Source organism: Xiphias gladius, chromosome 24 (assembly GCF_016859285.1).
Source record: "Xiphias gladius isolate SHS-SW01 ecotype Sanya breed wild chromosome 24, ASM1685928v1, whole genome shotgun sequence".
Lineage (NCBI taxonomy): Eukaryota > Metazoa > Chordata > Actinopteri > Istiophoriformes > Xiphiidae > Xiphias > Xiphias gladius.
This window is the reverse complement of record NC_053423.1, coordinates 14,819,710-14,837,983: the sequence shown is the minus strand read 5'-3', so window position 1 is coordinate 14,837,983 and position 18,274 is coordinate 14,819,710. Positions and strand designations below refer to the sequence as shown.

Here is an 18,274-nt window from a genome sequence, read left to right as displayed (position 1 = left end):
TGCTGATTCACATCATATTTATCAAGTTCAGTCAATTGCCCTGTTACTCTTTTTCCCCAAGTGCTGCAGAACTGAAGGAGCTTCTTCAGTTCTGAAGGAGCTTCTTCAGCCTTAAGGATAAGAGGGGAAAGGTCTTCAAGAACCTCAAGCAAATCCAGTTGCCTTCGTAAAGCTCTTAGAAATACCATGACCTGGATGACTGAGAATCTTCACAGACATCTCCCTCCTCTCAGGACATGTATAGGTTAGATGGCCAGACAGGCGAGTAACTGCTAACTGGAGAACCCTAAACATTTCAGTTAAGGAGTTTTGTGTTTGATACTGAATCTTACAAAAAAGAATGAGTACAAAAAGGTGTTTGGTGCATTTTGTCCTGAGCGATAGTGAGTTATGGTTTCTGAGCTGTTTTTTTTTTTTTTTTTTTTCAACCCTTTTGATTGCAACTACACTACCAGTCAAAAGTTTTTGAACACCTCAATTTTTCAATTTGTAATTTACATTTACATAATTCAATGTCTCAGTGTTTCCGAAATTAAAGGACTGAACAAATAAACAATTGGAGGTGTTAAAAAAAGGAATTATGGAATCTTTTTATTGAACTAAATTTAACCATCCAACAGCCGAACACACATGTGACTTTCTTTCTACAATAGAAGAGAATTCGCCCCAACACTGTAGCAGAGGTTCCCACAAATGTGTTGCACTAGTAGATTTCTTTGCTTTCCCCTTCTGTCCAGTTCATCCCAAACCAGCTCCATAGGGTTTAAGTCTGGAGACTGTGCTGGTCTTCTATCATTTGAAGCCACCGTCTAATTCTTTTCTTTCTGAAGTTTTCGGTCACTATCTTGCTGTAGGATGAACCCCTGACCAATCAGTCTGTCTTCCTTTGTTACTTGACTTTTTCTCACCATTCTGATAGCAATATACTGCACTACCTCCTGCAGTTCAGTATTGTTCTAATGATGCATCAGAGGGTGTGGTAAAACAGTTTGTTCCAACGCTGCCTTTGTACAGAGTGTTTGTAAGTAATCAACAAAAGTTGGGGCACCTGTAGTAACTGTTTACATCAACTTTCAAGGCTGCATTTCCTTCCGTTCCAGCAGAAAAGCTTTAAGTTAACCCATTACACAATCCCTGGAAAGGCCTGTTTTATATGGAGTTCAAGTGATTTTTCAGTTTTTGATGACCTAAATCTTTTTTTTTTTTTTTTCCCCCCCTCAGGCAGTTTACCAGTTGTCTTTGCGCCATTTAAGGTGTTTCCCTGGATTTGAACTGCTAAAATTTCAATAAAAACTAGCAAAATGGGGGTGTTTTTAAAACTTTTGACCAGCAATAAATGTAAAGAAGCAGTATTATAGGTCTAGGTAGCATGCATCTAAGCCTATTTTATAAAGGGACACACTGTTAAAGCATCACAGTCTGTTGGTGGCAACTGATATGGCGTTTCTAACACTAAAATACATGGTTTGACACTCTGCCGTGAAGTTTAATTATGTTTAGAACATCCAAATGCTTGCAAGCTTGGTTAGGAGTTCTCATCTTGGGACAGAAAATGAACCACACTGCATGTTCACATATCCTCACAACTATTTTAAAACAGTACAGTTGGACATTTTTAGCCTTGCAGTGCCTGACAGTGGAGCTACTGTGGAAGCAGTGCTGATGGCACAATCCTGAGCGGGTGAAAATGTGCACCCCTCCTCTCGATATTTGGGATCTATTATGTATTGAGGAACTGAGTGTCTACATGACCAGGGCCAGAGAGCTAAACAGGACTGAGCCAGGCACCATTGTGTGTGTGTGTGTGTGTGTGTCTGTGTGTGAGGGAGAGAGAGAGAGGAGGTGCAGAATAGAAGCAATGGAAGGAGGGGCATAAAGGGGTGAAAAAAAAGGGAGAAAAAGAAGAGTGACAGCGGACAAAAAAGAACCAGGGAAGAAAGGGGGGCGAGGGAGGGGGGCATGAGGGAGTGGAAAAAGGAGGAGTGAAAGAGAAATTACTTGAGGGGTTGAGGGATGGAGAGAGGTGAATAAAGCGAGAGAGAAAAGTATCAAGGCAGTGGAGAAGAAAAAAGAAAGCGAGAGAGACAGTGAAAGCAATAGGATAGTGGAGGAGAGAGAAAGAGAGAGGGGAGGATGTCACCCATGGCTGCCACTCATCACTCACAACTTAATGGCGCTGTTTTTTTCCCTTCTCCCCGCTTCTTTTCCGTGGGAGAGGGGGAGGGAGTCCGGCCCGCGCCCAATCAAACGGGGTCATTCAGAGTTCACAACCTCCAGGTGGGACTGTCCTCCACCAGGGAAATGTTTGTGAATGTGTGTGGCGTGTATCTGTAAGGATCGTCTACAGCAGAAGATAGCTCTTACAAACCAATGTGGGGAGATTTGGGGTTAACATGAAACTTCAGATTAAGGTTAATCCAGTTGTGGTAAAGGTTAAAACTGCTGTGTTCCTATACAAAAAGCAGAATGGGTGAAAAAAAAAAAAAAATCATTCTCTTATAAAAGCTAACACAGGTTTTCAAGTCTGACAGTTCTGTAAACATGGTTAAGGCTTTGTTTTGCCTGCCTGTCAGCCTCTCATTTTGGTCAAGGTGCCTGGTCCAAAGTTTGTGGTCCAAAGTTTGTGCTCATGTGTTTACATATGTGTATATTTGAAGCATGTGTGTTTATGTGTGTGTATGCATTTGTTTGTTTTCAAAAAAACAATTCTGTTGAAAACCAACTGTCTGTTGCTTCCTTCTGGGATTGGCCTGATTCCTATTCCAGTGCTGGAGTTATGATTCAGTTTGTGATTGGGTGTGTTTGTACATGTGGGAGAGTGTTTTGTGTGGGTGGGTGTGTGTGTGTGTGTGTGTGCATGTGCGTGTGCTTAGCTCCATTTATCCTCTCACTCATTCCCATTTCTGGGAAGCATCAGCCGTTTAAAACTCAAACGGCAGAATTTTTTCCCTCGCTCTCCTCCTCGCACCAAATTTGGGGAACAGCTGGGGCGGCCATGATGATGATTTGTCTCCCTCTGCCCGTCCGCCTGACAGGTTGAGACCATGCACACACATACAAACACACACATTCTACTTGGGGAGACACAGACAGCCACTAATAGGCACATATACACACAATTAAACATGCACTCAGTATCACAGACAGACAGGCACAAACACACATACACACAGTCACACAGGCACAACCATAGACACATACCCCTTATAAGAGGCCGTGTTCTCAGGGTGCTGCCAAAACACTCTGATTTCCTTTAGCCTGGGCGGCCATACATCAGCTCGGGGCCTCCCAACCCGGATGGCAGGGGCTGACAGAATGACATGTGTCATTTATCAAACGAGGGGCGCCAGGCCTCAGGAAAAGAACAGACCGCCGCATGACAAAGCCCCCCGAGAGCTCTCCTCCTCCTCTCGCAACGAGGGGAGTGTGTCATGGGATAGACACTGAGAAATCTACAGAGAAGGAACACATATGGACACCAACACACAAGCAGAGGAAACGCAAAGTGAGAGCCGCTTCCAGCACATATTCAAACCCAAGGATCACACATTATATCCAAGCTGCACTGTGGCTTTAAAATTAGTTTGTTGGGTTTTTTTGTTTCTGTTTAAAGAAAGAGGAGATGTGTAAAACACAAGGCAAAAAAATATATTTTCTCAGATTTTAACATGCTGGCACTGGATCTACAAACACACATACCCACACATACACCCACATATATGTTTCCCTTGCAGCCAGAGAAGCTGCAGCCAAAGCTTCTCCTGTTGCCAGCAGCAGGGCTGTCTGTGTGCCCGTCCTTCTTAATGAACGGTCACTGGCTGCCGAAAGGAACTCTTCGCTGGCAACACCACTCCATCTCCTTCCTTTCATATCCATGCCACCACATACACACAATATCCCTCTTTTCTCCTTCTTTATGTCTCCCTTCTCTTCATTTCTTCCCTTTCCTCATCCCTCTCTCTGTCGTGATCCCCCTCCACCCCTGTTTACTCTTTCCATAGCCTGTTCATTTGTCTTCATAAGCCTAATTTATTTTCTCTGCCAGATGCAAGCTGACAGCCATCAGTCTCTCTCCCACACACACTGACGCACACACACCTGACCTCCTGACATCCAGATAACTAAACTAACATGTACACACAAACGCACATAGCTCTTTTCTCGCTTTTTATACATTTACTCTGTCTCAATTACACACATGCACAGCCTATATTCCCTCACAGACTGCTCTGGGGGTCAGCTTTACAGTCACATACCCTCTGTTTTACCCCTGTCCTCCACCCATTCCAACCTCCAAAACCCTCCCATTTAACATTACAGAAGATGGATGTGTCTTCATAGCAGAGATTGATGGCGGATATAGAGTTATGGTGCCATTTATATGTGTGTGTGAATGTGTGTTAGTGTTAGATGGAGGGCACTTTGGGAGGCGGCGTTGGGAGCTGAAATGTGAGGGAGGCAGGCTTTTTTCTGGTTTCCAGAACCTTCCAGCCGTTCGTTGTCTGTCCGCAGTCTGATATTGTGCTCTGTTGAAGGATTGCTTCCTCTCTTCCTGCCTTTCTCTCTCTGACTGTGAAGCTGTTCATAGCCATTGTATGCTCACACACACACACACACACACACACACACGCACAGGCATGCATAGTTGCACACAGACACAATTAGGGTGAGATGGCTACTGATACAAGCCCACTCTGAGAGCTCAGTACATAATTTACTGACTTCCTCCAGAGACGCTTTCTCCCTCCTCCCACCTATCATTTCGTCTTTTGTCACTTTTTTGCCATGGTCATCAGGAGGGGAAAAAGAACTCCACACAAGCACACATACATACTCCGAACTGCCGTGTGGTTCATCTTAGGCTTTAGTTATATTTTGTGTTACGCCCCTATGCTCTTCATCACGCTTTAAATCCTAAACTAGTGTTTAAACAAAACAGTAGAACTTTGTTAAATGGAGCGCCAGACTTCAGCACTAACTCGTCACTTGAGTGGGCAGAATGAAAAAGAAAATGTGGCGATGCATAAAGGATAACGATGATGTGCAATTGCTTGAATTTCCCTGGTGTCACATGCAGTTAAAAGCACTAAAATGTTTGGGGCTTTTGGTTGTCCTGAGTAGCCTTCTGCCCTGAGGGTTAGTGGTTCTAATTAATATCCCTGAAGTGACTTTATGGTTTTTCAACTTATGATTTCTTTGTCTATGTTTGTGCATGTTGGGAAAGTGTTGTAAGTCCGGCTTCTGAGGTCCTGTTCTCACAAAGTCCTCGTCATTCTTGTGTGCAGTCTTGTGTTGCATATCTGGTGTTTGGGTTTGTTTTTGAATGCCTTACTGAGAAGTAGATAGAGAAGAGGGCAGCTGATGAACTGTTTTGTTCCAGAAAACAAAAAGGCATGTGTTTATGGCACCCCAGTGTCATTTATTGAATGAAATTATTTAAAATCCCGAGAACAAAATGTTAGGACGAGAAGTCTGCTCTGAGAATTATTTTAAAATGACTTGAATTAGCATATTCCCTGCTGGCTAACTTGTTAGCGATTAGCTCACCAGCTACAGTAGTTTACCAACAAGCCCTGCAAGTATAATCACTTTGTCATCTTCGTAATCTTCAAGGACCAAATATTTTGTCAAGACGAGCACATGAATTTCGCTGTGCCACTTTACCAGCCTTTAGTGTGCTTCCTTCCCACAGAGTAAAGGATCAGATTCATGGAAGGGTGCGTGTGCCTTCATGTATGGATGTTTTTCTCTCTTCATGTCGCTCTTTTCCTTCTCTATGTTTTGTTCCTCAGCAGTGTACAAAGTGGATGGCCTCTGTGAATTGAGGGGAGGGCTGACAGCGCAGAGAAGGCTGATTGATGGCTTATTGTGCAACCGGACTCGGCTAGACTGAACTGGTTAGGTTGTGACCCTGTGTTGGCCCTATGCCCTCTAATTTTCTTCTTTTTTTATTCTTGCCGTTTTTTTCTCTCCCTCTGCCTGTATCTCACCACCTACCTCTGTCGCTCTAACACACATTCAGACATGCAGAGTGCATAAATATACCTGTACATGCAGGCTATACACACACTTCCTCTTCGTGCTTCTTCTCCTCCAGCCCCCCTCATCTTCTTTGCTGCACTAAACTCATCATTGTTGGCATCATTCATTCTTGGCTGTTTCCTTTCTTCCTTCCTCTGCCCACTTGGTTTTCTTTGTCATTGCTCCTTCTCGACAGGTTTTGTCCCATGAATCATTTCATCAGGTTTCATTATACAGGCACTATTCATTCATGTCCGAAACACTGGCCACTTTCAGGAAAAGCACCAAAAAGGATTTCTAATATACAAATCCAATGCCACTTTTGATTTTGCTTAAGTTCCTGGTGACCAACCACCTTGTGCACAGAGGAATCTACCAACAACCTCCTTTGACAAATCCATGAGAGACGAAGTTAGCCTAAACACCGCACACTAGTTTAAACTGTGGTTCAGCCTTTTTTTTTTTTTTTCTGCAATGATTTTCTGCTTCTATTCTCCACACAACCATAGTGATTTATGGTAATTATCCATCTTTGGGGTCATCCATCAACTGGTTGTTGCTAGGCGATGGGAGCAGCTGTTGTTTAGTCGGGGGAAGCTCCACTGTCAGGGGCAATGCAGGTGAATTCAGAAGACGGCATCTATGAAGAAAGAATGAAACCGTGTTATTTTGTCAGCTTGTTAGTTTTGTGATTAATTCTTGTTAGATTTAAACAGAACTTAAATAAGCTGCATGTTAAATAATTTAAAGTAAAGTCTCAAAATGTGTAAAGTAATAACAGAAGAGTAAAAGAAAATGGATATTTAAATATGAATTTTAATAGGGACAACTTAAAACTCTAATCTAAAAACTGCAGCTTGTCCATGACAAAAATCTTATAGATGATACAGAAACTGAAAATATTTGCTCTAAAAAAATCTGTTTAACAAATGACATCTGTCTGATAAAGCCTACATAGAATCAGTGTCTGGCATTGGTTGGGTAATTCTCACTCACATCATCTTAATTAATATTACTAATGCTTTACCTGTACTTTGCCTGAAAACAAACCAGATGGTTTGAAATTACTGTGCAGCACCAGAGCAACATTCGATTGTCAGGCGTGGGGGGGTTTGGCAGAAAAGTCGAGCAGAAAGGGCTGAAATCTGCGGTGCCGATGATCTAATGGCTGTTGTTTCATCTCAGAACAAGCAGGCACTGACAGTTCAGGGAAAAGGTGATTTATAGACCACAGTCATTGTCATGGCATGTCAAAACTGGCTCACAGGAGATCTGAACAAAAAGGGACAGAAATGAAAAAGAAAATAAAGAAAAGAATAACAAGAGAAACTTGCAAAGCAAATTCAAGGAAATAGGAATGCTTTTGTTTAGAAATAGCTGCAGATCTTGAGATATGTTGCTTTCATTCAGTACAAATCTATTCTGTGTGCACCCATTGTTGGGTCTGCTGTCTGTTTTTGTCTTTCTTTCTTTCGTTCATTCACATATACAGTACACTTCTAGTGACCTAATGAAGCTAAGCCAGAGGTAAAATGTGCTCTCAGTATGACCCTCTTAAAATGGCTATTAGCATAATATGCGTTCAAGTAAATGGAAATTACTTGGAACATATTTGAAAGCCCTCAGGACAGTCTCAAGTTTTAAAAAAAGTGATTTATCTCTCATTTCATATAAATTCGGTAGACTGCTATGTTTGATAAGAAACACTGAAGGATCTTGTAACCATTATGACAGAATCCAGAGCAGTTGCCACAAGTATTATGAAAGTCAAAAAGTCAAATTTAAAATGTTGTCTGCATATGTAGCTGCCAGCATGATGAGCAAACTGCACTGGTTGTTTTGTTTTCCCCAACCGGAAGAGGCGTGTTAGCTGAGAAGGTGGATTTGTACCACACACAGGCTATTAGAAGCCCTGGAGCTATTTTGCCATATGGTGGACTATTCCATGTGGGTTGGGGAGGGTGGGGCCAGGGGGCTGTTAGGTAGGCTTTCATGTCTGGTCAAGCAAGCTGTGGGTGAAATTATGGCTAATACATGGTATCCGTGGCAACAATTATCTATGAAGCTTTGTGCTGGGACACAGTAGCAATGCAAAACACGCACTTGAATTTAACCCTGAAAAGGTTGTCTCCTCGGTTGGAACAACAAAATGAAATAGTTTTTGAGGAGGCAAAGCCTGTGGCAGAGATCTTGGCAGACTTAGAGTCACAAAAGAAATCTAGATAGGTGGAAAAAGTTTACCACTTACCAAACTTCGTGGTTTGGATTTCTCTGATGGCAACTCTTTATGCAGAATTGTGTGAAAAGCTCTGTTAGTCCTTAGTTTTCTTCAGACTGAGAGGAGACTGTTGGCCTGCGCCAGTTTTTCTCAGTGTGTGTTGTCCACACAGCAGTCCAAAGAGAGTGTCAGGTCCTATGAAACCACAGCCACAACTATCCCGGAGAGAAAAAAAGAGCAAGAATGAAGACGACGGGGGAGAGCAGAAAGAGACAGAGATTGCCTGACATACTAAGCATTACCATAATTGGCTTTTCTACATGATAGGACAGAGGAAATAATAATGTCATTTTATTTACAGCCTTCTCTCTGCTGAAACACACACACACTCATGCATGCCGTACAGGTCAATGACACACACTGATCAGGCTTGTCCAAAGCCATCAGAGGTGAGTGGCAGGGAATGGAGGGGCCAGTGACAAAGCGAAACGGCAGAGAGAAATAAGACTGCCACGCCAGAGCTCCCATTTTGAAGGGCCGCTAAACGGTGTGAGGGAGACTCGCCAGCCTCCCCGCTCCAAATGCAGCGCTCGGCCACGCAGGGTAAATCAGCAGGGTGAAAGCTGGCGGAATTGGACATTAGCACTGCAAATGAGAGCCGGGATTGCCCTCTTCTCAGAGACAACATGAATAAATGAAGAAGGTTGAGAGGAGAAAGGGTGTGTTTTGTGTGTGTATGAAAGAGGGAGGGGAAAAAAAGAGTTGTGTTGATTTGGCCAGTGCCATGTCATACTCAAGTTATCTCTTCGAAATGTTCAGAAGGTTTGACACCAGCCAAGTGTCCATGGATTTGTCATTATAATAAAGACATACTGGAATATTTGTTTCCTGTGGGCAGTCAAGTTCTACATGATGTAAGTTTGAATTGAAAATTAATTTACAATTCTGTGTTTTAATTTGTTTCGACTGTTGGAGGCACAGTTGTAATACACACTTGTGAGTGTGTCCTGGCCAAGATAGGGAAAGGTAGTGCCAATAAAATACCTGAATCTTGCTAAAAATACCAGAACAGCACTGAGGTTCGATATGCAGGGTCAGTCCAGGCATGTGTACATGTTTGACTTATCAATGAATGTGTGTTACATGTTTTTTATTGGCAAGGAGTTTTAGAGTTTTCTCACTTCAGTCACATTTGATAATTCAAATCTTTAAAAGCAAGGTGTTGTGTGAGTGTTTGCATATATGGACCTCACACAGCTTCCTGCCTTGGGGGCGTGGTTTGTGTGTGTGTGTGTGTGTGTGTGTGTGTGTGTGTGTGTGTGTGTGTGTGTGTGTGTGTGTGTGTGTGTGTGTGTGTGTGTGTGAGAAAGGGAGAGAAACTGGGGGATGTCCTACTGTGGTGTCACCTGTCTGCAGCAGGAAATCCTGGACTCCAGGCACAACAATAGTGACAGGCTCCTCTCCAGACGCAGATGGCTTCGCTACACCCCCACCAGCCACAGTGCATCCCTGCTTGCACCTGACACACTATGACACTTGACACACGCACACACACACAAACACACACAACTGATCAGCCACACCTAGCTTACCAGGCTTACACACACTTACAAACTTGCACACATATGGCAGAAATTTAACTGATCTCTCTCCTGTTATCTCATACTTAGTTTGTTGCATGCTGGTTAACTTGTTTCCCTGTCATGTTTTTTTCTTACAAATAAGCACACACACACACACACACACACACACACACGCCTCTTGTTCTTGGCCTAAACACATCTTTTCTCCTCTCTTTTCAGAACTTCCCCTCTATTCCCTATCCTCCCTGACAGCACAAAGTGGGCTTATGTTTTTGACTGACAACCACAACAGACACCTCTCTCCCACCCCCACCCCCATTTTAATCCCCTCCCTATCCCTCTTTCCTTCCCTCTCCTCTCCCTCTTTTGTTCTGAGTGACGCTCGAAAGCCGCCGTGTCAGCATCTTTTCCATCTCTGATTGCCTTATTAGCCGGCGGTGGCACCCGCAGCTTTTCTGACACAGATGGTGAAGGAGGAGGCTCAAACGGGGGGAAAAAATGGCTTACTTGTGTTTGTTGTTGTTACTTCCCCTCCCACCTATTCTCAGACTTGTTTGCGTGGACACTGACACTTCGAGCTGACACTGACACACTCCTGACACTGATGCCTGTCAAGGCAGCATACGGAGGATGGCAGGGAAAAACTAGAATTTTGTGTTGGTGTGCTTTTTGTGTGTGTGTGTGTGTGTGTATGTGTACTGCTGTCAGGTTTCTCTCACTTTGTCAGCTAAGCTGCTTTGTCTTTAGGTACTCTCTCCACATTGACTTTGAATAGGTTCAGTTTTGCATTTATTTCAACACAGTGGGCTGCATCTTGATTGGGAGGACAAGACAGGTTGAAAGAAAGCTGAACAGCTGCTTTGGCAAAAGGTTAAAATCTCCTAATTTAGTGACCAACTCCAGTGAATGATTTCAGTGTAGCCTGTGTATAATTAAGAGCTTACACTTAAGAGCAAAACTAGCACAGGAAGAGTTTAATTAACAACAGGCAAGGTTTTACTTTGAGCATGTACGTTCGCTCTCACACACACACACATTCACACACATACAAGGCAGAGAGTTGCAGCTGTTGGACCTCTAGCTTTTCCAAGGCAGCAGTAACCGGCACCTCACAAACATCAGGTATTATGTCCATTCCTATTATGGGATAGAGAGCTACATGCTGTTTGAAGCTGACGGCACATCTGCTTTCTCACTGGAGACTGATTCTGGCACCTCAGACAAGCATCTTACGAAGGATGGTTTGGGGGAGCTGCCTTAGCATATTTAACCCTCTATTTTTCCCTCTTCCTGCTTCTTTGTAATATTTACCTCTTTTTCTGTTTCTAAGATCCTATATCAGCCTTTTCTTTTCTTTTTTTTTCATTTATAATCTTTGACATCTAGAATTTTTAAAATTATCTTTAACCACATTTTGGCCACAAATGATTTGTGAAATTTGTAGACAGTTGCACAGAGAAAGAAGGCAGCCATTTTCCATTGATAATATAAACCTCTCTCTCATTTTTTTAAAATGGCACACTTGACGCTGTGAGTACTCAGGGAGCACAGGCAGTAACAACACAGCTTGTCATGTCCACTGGCCGTTTCCTAGCATCACGCTGTGAGGACTTCTACAGCCGATGCCAAGTTGACTCCAGCCAACTATGGCTTGGCAAGGCTGACGAAGCTGGCATTTTCCTCCACTGTCTCTTACTTGTGAATCCATAGTATGTGTGGCATGTTGGAAGAACAGAGCAAATCAAAGTCAGGAACAGATCTTTAGTCTAGCTTCAGCAGTGAAATAAACAATGAAATACTGAAATACGCTAGACTATATGGCTATCGGCTGTTCTAGCATTTCAATTTGCTGATAAGGAAAAATGTTTTATATTTGATCAATATACTGAAATGCTTGCACATATGCAGTAAACTCATCTTATTAATTCAGTGTTACCAATCAGTATATGTTTAGAAGGAAACATCAAAGTGAGATTAACAGATTGATCAATAAAATATATTTTCCCTTTTTCTGTTTTTTTTTTTTGTTTTTTTTTTTTTTATTGAGAAGAGACTAAATGTTTTCATTTCTATTGTGTAGTAACAGATCTTACCACATGATTAATAAGTATCATCAACTCTGAGGCATTGTTCACTGCATAATTTGAAATTCCGCTTCTTTTTAGTTTTTAAACAAAGTGGAAACATTTCTGTGGCTTGTGTCTGCTCTCTACCCTTGCTGAGCTGTAGTATTCAATAGCTTCATTAGGTAGTGCAGTGAAGAGGACTATCTGTCATTGTCAAGATATGGACGTTTGCCACTTTATTACTGCAAACCTGTGTCCTCTGCTGGGACTATTGACAAAAATCTCTTTAGGATTATTACACATACCACCTTCATATAGTAATGGTGGCAGATGCATAATTTTTGTCATTCTAATTTATCAAAAATATATATTTAAAATATCTAATGTCACATTTCCATTTTTTTTTTCCAGCTTATGGACCTGAGGATGAATTTAAAGTTGACAAGACTGATGAAGAGGAACATCTCCAAGATGATGGCCTCTCTCTGGACGGACAAGACGCAGACTATCTCTTCAATGAGGACGAGGATGGAAGAGATCGCTATAGCTGCCAAAACTCTCCACTCAGCAATGGCACTAACCCAGATGCTGGATATGCCTCTCCACTCAGCACCGCCAGTGATCAACTGGTGGACCTTAAGACCACGTCCTCGTTTAGTGATGGTCAGGACAAGGTAGAGGAGAAGCTTGGGGAGAGCATGGAGTCCATCAATGGCCTCTCACTACAGGACAGTCTAGCAAAAATGAAATCCGTCTATGCAAACCTGATCTCGGATGCCTCCTGGTCCAGCATTGCTCTGGACATGCTTAAAAGTAAACAAGGGAACAATTTTCCAGCTAACAATGGCAATGGGAGCAATCATAAAGGGAGCAATGGGTTCCTGAACAGTCACAGCCCAGGCAACAGCTATGTGAAGAACAGATGTAGCAGTAGCAACGCCTCAGCCACTACTAATATTACCACCAGCAGTACCACCACAAAAACAGTGTCAAGCAGCAGCAACAGTGGCACTAGTGTAAGCTCTGGCAGCACAGGAGGATTGGCCTATGACTGGCACCAGGCAGCGTTGGCCAAAACCCTACAGCATACTCCGTACCAACTCCTTCCTGAGCCTAGCCTTTTCAGCACCGTGCAGCTTTACAGACAAAACAATAAGCTCTATGGCCCAGTGTTTACTGGTGCCAGCAAGTTCAGGTGCAAGGACTGTAGTGCAGCCTATGACACTTTGGTTGGTCTGACAGTGCATATGAACGAGACAGGCCACTACCGTGATGACAATAAGGATACTGAGGATGATCGAAGCAAGAAGTGGTCCAAGCCACGCAAGCGTTCCCTGTTGGAGATGGAAGGCAAAGAAGACGCCCAGAAAGTTCTTAAATGCATGTACTGTGGCCACTCTTTTGAATCCTTGCAAGACCTTAGTGTTCATATGATCAAAACAAAACACTATCAGAAAGTGCCTCTAAAAGAACCAGTACCAGCCCTCACCTCAAAGCTAGTACCCCCAACCAAAAAAAGAGCATTTCAAGACTTGATGTCCCCGAGCTCGCCAGAGTCTGTCTCATCTGGCATACTCCTCGGAGAGTCTCTGAAAGACCAAAAAGTGGCCAATCCCTATGTCACTCCTAACAATCGTTATGGTTACCAAAATGGTGCCAGCTATACTTGGCAATTTGAGGCACGTAAGGCACAAATTCTTAAATGCATGGAATGTGGAAGTTCACATGATACCTTGCAACAACTGACAGCCCACATGATGGTCACAGGACACTTTCTTAAAGTCACAAATTCAGCCTCTAAAAAAGGTAAGCAGTTAGTTTTTGATCCTGTCATTGAGGAAAAAATTCAGTCGATTCCTCTGCCACCAACTACCACACGACTCCCAGCACCCAATGGGAAGTCACAGCCTGAATCCCCATTGCAGCCCTCTAGCCCTGAGGAGAAAAATGAAGAAAAGAAAGATGCAGAGATGGAGGAAGAGAAAATGGAACCTAGGGAACCAGAGAAAAAAATAAAAGAGGAGAAAGAAGATCCCTATGAAAAAGCAGATAAACCTGGAAAGGCCAGATCTTACCAATATCTAAGAGAGGAAGACTTGGATGAGACGCCTAAAGGTGGCTTGGACATCCTAAAGTCTTTAGAGAACACAGTTTCAAGTGCAATCAGCAAGGCCCAAACAGGCACGCCAACCTGGGGTGGATACCCCAGCATTCATGCTGCCTATCAGCTCCACGGATCTTTGAAATCTACCTTGCCTTCATGTGCACAGGTTCAGCCTTTGTTCAGCAGCAACAGCTTGAAGGTGCTGTCCTCTGATTTAGGTACTCTGATCCATTCACCAAATAGCCCCTCTCCACCTCCAAGTCACAAGAGCAATGTGCTGGCCATGGAGGAGCTAGTAGAAAAAGTGACAGGGAAAAATTCAGTAAAGAATGAAAAAGAGGAAAAGTCTGTAGAGACTAAGTGCAGGTCTTCAAAGTCACCATTGCCAAATCCTAAGGACAAACGGGTGTCACCCAATCCAGAAAATCTCTCAAAGGCATTGAAAAATACTGCAGCAGAGGACCAGACTGCATCAAGCGGCAGAGAGGGAGAGCAGACAGAGAGTAAAGAAGAGATACAGATTAAGAGTGAAGTTGATTCACCAAAAAAGCCCGTAAGCAATGGCTGCAATAACATGAGCATCATCACTGATCACTCGCCTGAACAACCGCTTGTCAACCCTCTCAGTGCTTTGCAGTCTATCATGAACAACCATTTGGGGAAAGCTGCAAAAGTGGCCACCCCCTTCATAGACCCCTTTGCAATGCTTTATAAAATCAACAGCAGTTCTCCTCAGATTAAGTCGACAGAGCCTGTGAATCAGTACCACGATGATGGTGACGATCAGCCCATGGACTTGACAAAATCCAAAAACACTAATGGAAGTACAGCTAAAGGTACTCTTACTACACCAAACAACAATAACAGCATTAACAACAACAAACCAGTTTTCAAAGCTTTCTCTCAGTCTTCATCTCCACCTCTGCGGGAGAATGCTTTGATGGATATTTCAGACATGGTGAAAAACCTGACTGGCCACTTGACACCAAAGTCTACGACCCCATCTTCCATCTCTGAGAAATCAGACATTGATAGCTGTACTTTTGAGGACGGCTTGGAAGAGCTGTCTCCCATCCAAAGACGGAAAGGCAGACAGTCAAACTGGAATCCTCAGCACCTCCTGATTCTCCAGGCCCAGTTTGTCTCCAGTCTTAGGGAGTCTACTGAGGGAAAGTTTGTAATTAGTGACTTGGGACCCCAGGAACGGGTCCACATCTGTAAATTCACTGGTCTCTCCATGACTACTATCTCTCATTGGCTGGCCAATGTAAAATACCAGTTAAAGCGAACAGGGGGCACAAAGTTCCTAAAAAATATTGACTCTGGCCAGCCTCTGTTTTTGTGCAGTGACTGTGCATCCCAGTTCAGGACACCTTCCTCCTACATTCACCATTTGGAGTCCCATCTTGGGTTTACCCTGAAGGACCTCTCAAAGCTATCCATAGACTTAATAGAACAGCAAGCAGTCAGCAGAATAGAGGACAAGACTTTCAGTTCCTCTGGACTCACAGAAGAAGACACTGGCTCAATATATCAGTGCAAACTGTGCAATCGGACATTTGTAAGCAAACATGCAATCAAATTGCACCTTTGCAAAACACATGGAAAGTCACCAGAGGACCATCTCATCTTTGTGAAAGAGTTGGAAAAGTTTGACAAACAATGAAGTCAGATAAAGCTGATAGCATGACAGATTACTGTTGCACTAGAACTCTAAGCTACAATCTGTCATAACAGATAGTGCCACAACTGTGTTGAGCATTGCTGCAACATATATTGTAATGAAAACATGGTAGTTTCAATACCACATACTGTAATTATTCGATTATTCATAAATGGCAGGAGCTTGCACTGCAGAGGCTCAAAGCTGTGTAATAAAAGTTTAATTTTTGGTGACATGAACGTACCAAATCGGTGCAGCAGCCACGGCACTATGTAGTCACTGACTGATTGTTGCTTTCGTAATGCACTGCATCTTATCTGAGCCTTTGGGAAAAGTCCATCTGTTGTTTTAAAACTGGACCATGCTCTTATTTTGATCACTGTTTCTGAATGATTTTTTTAAGATAAATATATTTCAACACAACTTGCATATTATTTATGAGACAATTTGTGCATGTTTTTATGTAGGAAGTGAGCATATTATGTATAATGAAATTTAAACCATGATGACAAAACTAATATCCCTGGTTAAGAAATGTCGGATACATCCGTTTATATGAAGGTACATGGTTATAAATTTAGCCATGTGAAAGATGGTGTTCTTCTGTTTAGATGATTTCAGCACTTTAAGGAAGTGTAAATTGATGAAGACATGTATGGGTAAAAATGACAATACATCAACCTTTTGAGTTTTAATTCCCTTGACCAACATAGCAATTTGGGGACTAACTATGATATTGTTTTGTATTTGCCATTAAAAAAGAGAAATTCTTACAAAATGTTAAGAATCTTTGTTTCTCTAGTAAAATATAATTTCCTGATTGTTTCCACATGTACAATATTTGCATTAGTAGGCTACCAGTTTTATTATTGTGAAGCTACAGTTGTAAAATTAATGAAGTTTAAAACTTATTGTATGAATAATCAGCAAGTATGTATACATGTATGTCAGCATATCTTGCTCTTTACAGTTCAACATTATTTGTACTGTGTGCATTTTTATAATGTTATTTTCTAGACAAATATAGGTGAAAATGTATAAAGCTACAGAATATTGTTGGACTGCAATGCCCTTTTTCAGTGAAAAGTAGGTCCTTCAATGTGGTTTACATAAAATGACAGAACTTTACTGGCATCTTCTCTGATGCATGGTACTGTACATAACATTAAAAAAGAAAAATCTCACGCAGTGATAGATTTCCAGGTTTTGTCATCGACCCAGTTATTCAGAATGGCGTTCTTTTATCCTCAGTTGTAAAATAAAATCCATGTCCTGGATGAAACCGTAGTGTTGTTTGAGTCATTTTGGGAGAATGAGAAAGTCCAGAAAAATGCAAAAAAGACTGATCTTGAAACACAATAACATACTGCTAACTATTGATAATATTTTTTTCATTCATTTTTGTTCTGTTGTCTTTCTTTTAAATGTTTATTTGAGGTTTTGCAAACATTTTTTCTACATTAAGCATATTTTAAGTAGTATTTCTACGCCACATGTATAGATTTTAAGACAAGTTATATGATACTCTTCTAAAGTAAATTCTGTGAAGCTACAATACTCACAAAATAATTTGATTACATTGAGTTGTAAAATGTTGCTCGATGCTTCACATCAAAATCATTTCGTACTTATATTTTCTGCATTGACAGGGGCTTAACCACACCCGTTGTACAACTGGTTAACTATTTGGGAAAAACTGAGGAAATACCCTCCACTTTATCATGGATGTGTGGAGCAGTGGTGCTTCTTATATTTGCTGGAAACTGACAAAGATGTGACTTTAGGATGCCAGCTGCAGCACAGACAGAGAGGAAAGTAAATCCCAGTGTGAGTATCGCATTTAAGTGGTCACCATACTGCAGGTAGAGAGAGAGCCCTTATTGCCGATTTCACTGAAATGTCCATCCAGCCATCTACCTTCAGGATCATAAATACAATTTAGTGTGACAGCATGGGTTTTGACAGCACTTTGACAGCCAACATGGTACTCCAGCTTAAAGCTGACAAACAGCTGGTCTGACTTCTTCTCATCCTCCCAGGGGCACTGGGGGCTCAAAGAGGACGAGTTTGAACAACTCAGAGCACTTTTGGGAGAAACACTTTCACCTTTTCTCAACCATTCTTCAGTCAGGATTCTTGTTCACCACATCGTCTTGGCTGGCATTACTGGGACAAACATGGTGGCAGCCATATCAAATCCTCTAAATTTTAGTCCTCAGAGGGGACTTGCTGCAGCACACTCTGGACCATTTCCAGGTCCCACTGAGGGAGCAGCAGTTTTCCCACTGTGAGCCACGGCTCTTATAACTCTGAGCAACTGCCATAAGAACCAGGGGCCTGTTTGAAATAAGTGTCCCCTGCAATAGGTTTCAAGGATCCTCCATTGTCAATCACCCTGCAGGGTCAAGATCTCTGACTGTGACGTGGCTACAGGCTCACTGTCGTCAGGTGCCAGACAGAGCTTGAGTCCCCTGGGTGAGGATGACAGCAGTTCTTTCCAGAGTGGACTCTCCTCATTGCTTTGTTAATGATAGGAGGAGGATGAATGGGGGAAGCAGACTGCAGGTTTTGTGTCCACTGCTGTGCTATTGAATCAGAGCTGTGGAGGGAGGGTGGTGA

General features: G+C 42.5%; 1 protein-coding gene across 1 annotated transcript in view; it reads left to right on the top strand.

Annotated features, from left to right (window-relative positions):
* tshz1 (teashirt zinc finger homeobox 1) overlaps nucleotides 1-16,890 on the top strand; it is a 31,071-nt gene extending 14,181 nt beyond the window's left edge. The window contains exon 3 of the mRNA XM_040122760.1: nucleotides 12,300-16,890. Within this exon, the coding sequence (XP_039978694.1) occupies nucleotides 12,300-15,658 (3,359 nt within the window). The 3' untranslated portion in view covers nucleotides 15,659-16,890. The remainder of the gene's footprint in view (nucleotides 1-12,299) is intronic.
* Nucleotides 16,891-18,274: the final 1,384 nt, after the last annotated feature.